Below are 7,715 nucleotides of genomic sequence, written 5' to 3' on the forward strand. Positions count from 1 at the left end.
TATGTAGTCCATCTTTCCATCCATTTTCGAAACATTTATCCAATTCAGGGTCACAGGGGCTGGATTGTATTTCATAACACCATATTAATCTTGTTTCTGTTACTAAATAAACATGTATATGACTTAGTCATATATATTTAAAAAAATATGAAAATGATGACAGTGGGGAGGAAGAACTTACTTTTTTAAATTGTCAAATATTTTCTTCCTGTAGTAATTAAAAAAAATTATCACTGCATTTAATCATTAGTAAATATTAAACTCTGGCTCTCTTCTGCAGTGTGCCTTTTGTCCTGTCTCCCTCCCCTAACCTTAAACTAATCGCAGCAGATGGCTGCTGCTCCCTGAGCCTGGTTCTGGCAGAGGTTTCTTCCTGTTAAAGGGGGTTTCTTTCTAATTTTATTGTAGGATCTGTACCTTACAATATAAAGCTTCTTAAGCCTTCAGCTAATTCAAAATGCTGCTGCTAAAGTACTGACAGGGACTAGAAAGAGGGAGCATATTTCTCCCATATTGGCTTCTCTTCATCGGCTCCCTGTTAAATCTAGAATGGAATTTCAAATCCTTCTCCTCACACACAAGGTCTTGAATAATCAGGCCCCATCTTATCTTAAAGACCTTTAGTAACATGTCACCCCAACAGAGCACTTCTCTCTCAGACTGCTGGCTTATTTGTGGTCCCTAGGATACTTAAGAGTAGAATGGGAGGCAGAGCCTTCAGCTTTCAGGCCCCTCTTCTGTGGAACCAGCTCCCAGCTTGGATTCGGGAGACAGACACCCTCTCTATTTTTAAGATTAGGTTTAAAACTTTCCTTTTTGATCAAGCTTATAGTTAGAGCTGGATCAGGTGACCCTGAACCATCCCTTAGTTATGCTGCTATAGGCCTAGGCTGCTGGGGGGTTCCCATAATGCACTGTTTCTTTTCATTCACCTCTTTTTACTCTGTTTATACCTCACTCTGCATTTAATCACTAGTTATTATTAATCTCTGGCTCTCTTCCACAGAATGTCTTTTGTCCTGTCTCTCCCCTCACCCCCAACCAGTTGCAGCAGATGACTGCCCCTCCCTGAGCCTCGTTCTGCCAGAGGTTTCTTCCTGTTAAAAGGGAGATTTTCCCTCCCATTGTCGCCAAATACTTGCTCATAGTGGGTCGTTTTGACTGTTGGGTTTTCTCTGTAATTATTGTAGGGTCTTTACCTTACAACATAAAGCACCTGGAGGCGACTGTTTGTTGTGGTTTGGCGCTATATAAATAAAATTGAATTGAACTGAACTGAACTGTTGTTTTGAATTGGCACTATATAAATAAAACTGAATTGAATTGAACTGAGATGAATGGTTGTCTGTCTCTGTGTAAGCCATGCGGCAGCTGGGATAGACTCCAGCCAAACCACAACCCTGAACTGGATGTACGGAGGACAGATGGATGGATAGATAGATGGATGTTGCAGTATCAGTCAAACTGGACTGAACATCCCAAATAAATATTTTTAAACTGTGGAAGTTTCTTCACTCCACCTTCACATGTGACTGGGCAGCATTTACCTCATTCCTCATACCTGGATGCTAGCTTTCAGGGTGTCCATGTCCTCATGTTTGACAACATCATCATCTTTTTACCCCATCTTTCACTTCGCTAGGATGTTTTTCCCCTTCCGCATTTTGGTTTTAACTTCAGAAGTCAAAGTGGGGAAATGCAATAGACCTGTCTGGAAGCTATGACACTACACTGTCAGCTAACTCGCTGCCATACAGGAAATCCACTGCTTTTATGTGCCCCAACACACTTTAACACTCTATACAATCTTTCACACTAAGCCCTGTGATTTTGCAGTTTTTATCGTGTGTGGACTCTCATATGTCTCTTCAGAGTTCCTTGTCGTGAAAATGTTACACCACAGACATCACAACCAAATGGTTTCTCTCCTGTGTGAACTGTCATGTGTGCTTTAAGGTGTGTCTTTCGCTTAAATTGTTTACCACACTCATCACAACTAAACGGTTTTTCTCCTGTGTGAAGTCTAAGATGTCTTTGCAGACATCCCTTTTGGCTAAATCTTTTACCACACTTATCACAACCAAATGGTTTCTCTCCTGTGTGGACCCTCATGTGCGCTGTAAGATCACTCTGTAGTCTAAATTTTTTATCACAGCTGCTGCAACCAAATGGTTTCTCTCCTGTGTGAACTGTCATATGTGCCTTCAGAATTCCCTGTTGGCTAAAACTTTTACCACATTCATCGCAGTGAAATGGTTTCTCTCCTGTGTGAATTGTCATGTGTGCTTTCAGAATTTTCTGATGGCTAAATCTTTTACCACAATCTTCACAACTAAATGGTTTCTCCCCTGTGTGAGCCGCCATATGTATTTTAAGAGTGCACTGATGTCTAAATCTTTTACCACAGTTATCACAACCAAATGGTTTCTCTCCTGTGTGAATTCTCATATGGATCTTGAGATGTGTTTTCTGGTTGAATCTCTGGCCACAAAAATCACAACAGAATGGTTTCTCTCCTGTGTGAATTCGCATGTGAGTGTTTAGATGTGTTTTTTGGTTGAATCTCTGTCCACAAACATCACAACCAAATGGTTTCTTTCTGGTGTGGACTGACATTTGTGAATCAACATTCTGCTTTACTGTGAGGCATTTCTTTTTATCCAAACCAGTGGAAGACATTCTTCCCCTCTCCCCCTGAAGAGACTGCTTGCAAAGAAGAGCTTTTTCAAATTCGGAGGGGCTAAAGGATACTTTAGCACTGTTACATCTTTTATCACTATTTACACCTGATTCAGGTGCTCCAGTTTCCTTACAATCACTGTCACTGTCTTCAATTTCAGGTCCAGAGTCTGACAGAGGCTCCTGCCAATAACAGTCATCATCAACATCATCATCATCATCATTAATACTGACTTCAGTCTCTGAAAAGTTGGCAGCATTTTCATCACTATTTGGAGGTAAATACAAATCTTGATTGAGGTTTCTAGCTGATTCTGGTCCTCCACAGTCCTCACCATCAGTTTCCATTTTTATTTGTGTAGTTGGGAGGCTGGTTAAAGGCTCTGCTTCTCTGTTGCACCCAGTTTTTTGTTGAGACGGTTGTAAGTACTCAGATTTCTCTTTTTCCTCTTCACACTTAAGATGGACTGCATGGATTGGAAACTTGGAGATATCAGCTACCTCGAGCCCATTAGGCTGCTCTCCCTCCTGACTGGCCCAAAGCTCTTCCTGCTCTTCTTTTATGTGGACGGTCTCCTGCTGGTTCGTAGTGGGACTCCAGTCAGGTGGAACCTCTTTAATCACCAACAGCTGTGAGACATCTGTGTGGAACAATGACATATTATGGACAGCTATGATTTTATGATCACACATCATTGTGTGATTGCTATCACACAATCAAAGATTACAAAAAGAAGGCAATTTCCTGGGGAAGTAAGTAGTAAAATTGGATAAAATTAATAACTAAGAAGAGGAGAAGCTCATGTGTGGCTATGAGGGTACACATGATCTGAAATTTATGATGATGTTTTCTGATGTGATGCTACTATCAGAATCACTAAACAATATAAAAAAAAAAAAAATCAAGCTGTTTTTGAATCCTACACTGTCTGGAAAAGAATAAAAAACAAAAATTGTTATAGTTAGAGGAACAATCACTTATTATTTCGGTATTTGGACTGCAATTTGATGGATATTAATTTTCTGATACTACTATACCAGCAAAAAGAAAAAGTTTTCAAGGGATTTTCAAGGGGTTTATCTCTAATAAATAGAATTATTGCCCAGATGGAGCACTGAGAAGCATACTGGAAGGTGACCTGTCTCAACTGCATATATGGGTCAAATCGTATGATGAAATTAATGTAAGAAAATAATAAAAATCCATTTATAACTTTCTCCAACATGCCAAACATCACAGCACACAAAAGCTGGTGATGCTGACATTTTATAGCACTAATAATTGCAAATTTTATACTGTGCTACATTCAAAAACAGTAAATGAAGGTGGAGAATGAAGAAAAGAGAGCAGAGATTTGCAGACTGAGGAGTTGTGTCTGCTGTTTGGAGTTTCATTTTTAAAGAAATTAGGCTTGTTTAACTGTGCTGGACTGAGTGTGGATGGGGCTCAGGCAGCTCCTCCACACACAGCAACAGGGAACCAGGTGGCACAACAATAATGAGAGACAGGTGTTTATATACCTGGGAACAAAATGTCAAAATGGAGTTTGTTTCAAATCTGAACTTTATTATTGTTAAAGAGCCAGATGCTGACAAAAGTAAAACAAACTGCCTTTGAAGGACTGCATCTGCCCTGTGCCAAATATTTCATTTATGTTGACAGAGTATATAATATGTAGTTATTGTTCAGTGGTTTCATTTCTTTTTTAGTATATCAAAATGTTTTACATTTTATATACTTCTGACAGAATAATGAACCTGTTTAAAGACAGAAAATCAGCACCTCGCATACTGTGGCTCTCCAGTTTTACCAGTTTATGGCACCATGAAAATTGTGATGTTTTGAGCACATTGTCTTATGAAAAGAAGTCGTGTTGAAATGTGAAGTTGAGGTGGTTCAGGCATCTGGTTAGGATGCGTCCTGGGCACCTCTCTTAGGAGGTTTTCCAGGCATCCCCAACCGGGTGGAGACCTCAGGGTAGACCCAAAACCTGCTGGAGAGATTATATATCTTGTCTGGCCTGGGAATGCCTTGGGGTCCCCTGTGAAGAATTGGAAAGTTTGGCTGGGGAGAAGGAAGTCTGGACTACTTTCCTTAGCTTGCTGCCACCGCAACCCAACTTCAGATTAGTGGATGACAGTGTATAGATGAATGGGTGTCTTATGAAGATCAGGTGTTCTTGAAACATCAGTGTTTCCACAATGCCATATATCTGTAAAACTGGAGCCCCACAGTGTGTGACCTGCTGATGTTTTACAGGCTTGTTTTCAGGCCATCACCTGCCCCTGTTTTGGTGTGAATTCATTTCTACATAAAGGCCCTCACAAGCAGAAATCATTTTAATAATAATACTACCACTGCAATACTATCACTGTGTAACCACCAGACTCCTGAAAATACAGTGATATAAATTTTTGGTTACATAACCTAGAATTAAAAGACACAATAGTCAGCAGAAAACAGTGTCAGTGTCCACTCTTGAGTAATCCATTCACCCCAACCTTCTCACCCTGCCAGCGTTGTGGCGCTACAGCAGGGGTGTCAAACTCAGTAACAGAATGGGCCAAAATTGCAAACACAGTCTAAGTCGCAGGCCAAACAGGATTAACCTTTATTGAACAGTCTAAAACTGGAAATATTTTAATCAGCAATCTGACTATTAATGGCCATAATACAGCAACTTTTTCCTCAAGACATTAAATAAAATCTAAAATTATATTTTTATTCAAAAATAACATCAGAGAATGTTTTAAAACTGTGATGTGATATTAGCACAAAGTCCAGAAACAGGAAATAACAACAAGCTATTTAGTTTTCTCTCTTATTCCATTTCTTTCTTACTTTCCATGAACTGAAAGATTTCCTCAGGCAGCTCATAACACCTGTGTGATAAGGCATGTCATCAAATTCAGAAGCTATTTCCACCAGAAAAGACCGAAACTGCTGGTGATTTAAACCTTTGCCTCTTATAAAGTTCACTGACTGTGTTATGGTGCTTGTGACACATTCTGTCTTCAGGACTTTGCTGCACAGCGTTTCCTGGTATGTGACGCAGTGATGCACTCAGCTCACCTATGCAGGTCTCCCTCTGCATATTCTCCCGCATCCGTCCCATAATCTTTTCACCGCACATCGCAGGCGGGGAAAAGAGACACATGGGTTTGCCTCCAATGTCACCGAACAGGTCCTTTGCCTCCCACCTGTTTTCAAAGTCTACTTTTCGGTTAGCTTAAATGTCGCTGTAAAAAGTGCTGACTGATGTTTTTATCCACTGACCACTGATCAGTGTGTCATTGGCACTGCGGGAAAACTGGTTAGTGCACAGGTCGGTAAATGGCGGAAGAGCCATTTACCGGCGGGCCATTAATCATAGCCATTATTCGGTCATAATTATTTCATGCTGAAGTTAAATATTTAAAGATTTGAAGCCACTTTAGCAGAGCCTTTACAGCTGCATATAAACAGGCTGAATTCAGTCAGAGAAAAAAGGGCTGCAGTTACAGGTCTTACCTACAATATAAGCATCAGTCCTGATTTATTTATTGAAATATTTAACAGTAATGACACATATGTATCCAACATGTATATATACATATACATGTTTACAGGTATGAAGCCCTCACAATCATACACGTGACATATCATTGATAGTTTATCTCTCCATCCATACGTAGTCTGAATTTATTCAGCTAATTTCTATTAACTCCAAACTGCACGTCTGCTTTACATGTACCCTCCATGAAAAGTTTGGTTATATGGAGGTTAAACAATAAATGTAACATAAATAAATAGGTCTTCGTCATACAGGGACACACTGAAACAATACGAGGCACTGAAATCACAGATAAATGAGAACACTGGTTCATACTTATTCTTATATTTGTATCATATGCCTTCCATTAGATTATTATTATATTAATGGTAGACTGCCAGTGTGCAGCCATGCATTTACCATAATAGTGCCTCCTTTGCTTTCCAACAACCCCCAGAAAACACTTCAACTTTGTGTTGCAGAGCTTTGAATTAAAAAAAAAAAAATTTAACCTCTGCTTTTTAATTGAGGCTGATTTACAAAATAAGTCTGCTGTGTACCCGCTATAGCCCGTCCGGGTGCTGCTCTGTAATGTCGCCGTTTAGTTCCGGCTTTTACAGCATTAAGAAAAAGAAAGAAAGAAAAAGAAAAGAAAAGAACAGCTTCTGGTATTTGTGAACAGATTCAAATCAACAAAAACTGGGCTTTTTCATGTCGGTCTTTTTCTTTACTAACCCCTAAAGTCAGCCTTTTCCCCACATTCCACATTAAATCCGTGATTATTCTTACCATCAGTTTGGTTTATATCCTGCTGATGATGAACTACGAGCGGTTTAATGTCCGGTTTGTCTTTAAAACGAACACTTTCAGTGTCGTGCTGTTGCCGATATTCTTCTTTGTTCATGGTCCCCGCATTTGTTTTCTTCTTTAAAATAAACTGGAGGCTCGTTTGAGACGAACCAGGCCTGCGCAGAACCGATCACCGCTAAACACGCGTTGGTTGCATTTCTGTCCTGGTTCGTCATCAATGAATGTGCCATTAGAGCGGGATGAAGACTCGAACAGGGTACCCACTCTCCTGAATCCTTTTGTTAAAAATTTGCTGCCGTGTCAGCTGGTTTTTGAGCAGGCATCGGCACAGACACCTTTAGTCTCCGTCACCATAGTAACTACAGGCCCTACAGCCGCAGCAGTAAACAATACCAAAGACCAATATGTACAATAAAAAATATAAATATCAAAGCAAATTATTAAAATATAATTATAAAAATATATAAAACATTATATACAATATAGAAATATATATTTTATATAATATGGCGGGTCCTCGTCTGGACACGGAAGCCGAAGCGCACAAACGTGGGAGAACACGCTCCCCTTTTTTGTGCTGCAAATACGTTTTAGGGTCCAAACCAAACTACTGCAGCATCTGTGTGCAGCACAGAGGGAAACACAGACAGCGATTAGAGCAAGACGACAAGTACGCACTTTGTGTCCTTTTAT

General features: G+C 39.9%; 1 protein-coding gene across 1 annotated transcript; it reads right to left on the bottom strand.

The window, feature by feature from the left end:
- Positions 1-1,343: 1,343 nt before the first annotated feature.
- LOC115797959 (gastrula zinc finger protein XlCGF57.1-like) lies at positions 1,344-7,314 on the bottom strand. Its single transcript, XM_030754569.1, has 2 exons — positions 7,002-7,314; positions 1,344-3,320 (listed from the first exon to the last, which is right to left on the bottom strand). Exons 1-2 carry the CDS (start codon positions 7,114-7,116, stop codon positions 1,840-1,842), a joined length of 1,596 nt encoding a protein of 531 aa, XP_030610429.1. The 5' UTR covers positions 7,117-7,314; the 3' UTR covers positions 1,344-1,839.
- Positions 7,315-7,715: the final 401 nt, after the last annotated feature.

This window comes from Archocentrus centrarchus, chromosome 19 (assembly GCF_007364275.1).
Source record: "Archocentrus centrarchus isolate MPI-CPG fArcCen1 chromosome 19, fArcCen1, whole genome shotgun sequence".
Classification (NCBI taxonomy): domain Eukaryota; kingdom Metazoa; phylum Chordata; class Actinopteri; order Cichliformes; family Cichlidae; genus Archocentrus; species Archocentrus centrarchus.

Excerpts from the sequence above, each read along its gene's own strand:
- LOC115797959 (XM_030754569.1), bottom strand. The coding sequence starts at position 7,116 with ATGAACAAAGAAGAATATCGGCAACAGCACGACACTGAAAGTGTTCGT. Across the intron at positions 3,321-7,001 it reads GGATATAAACCAAACTGATG|ATGTCTCACAGCTGTTGGTG; the intron begins GTAAGAATAATC and ends TGTTCCACACAG.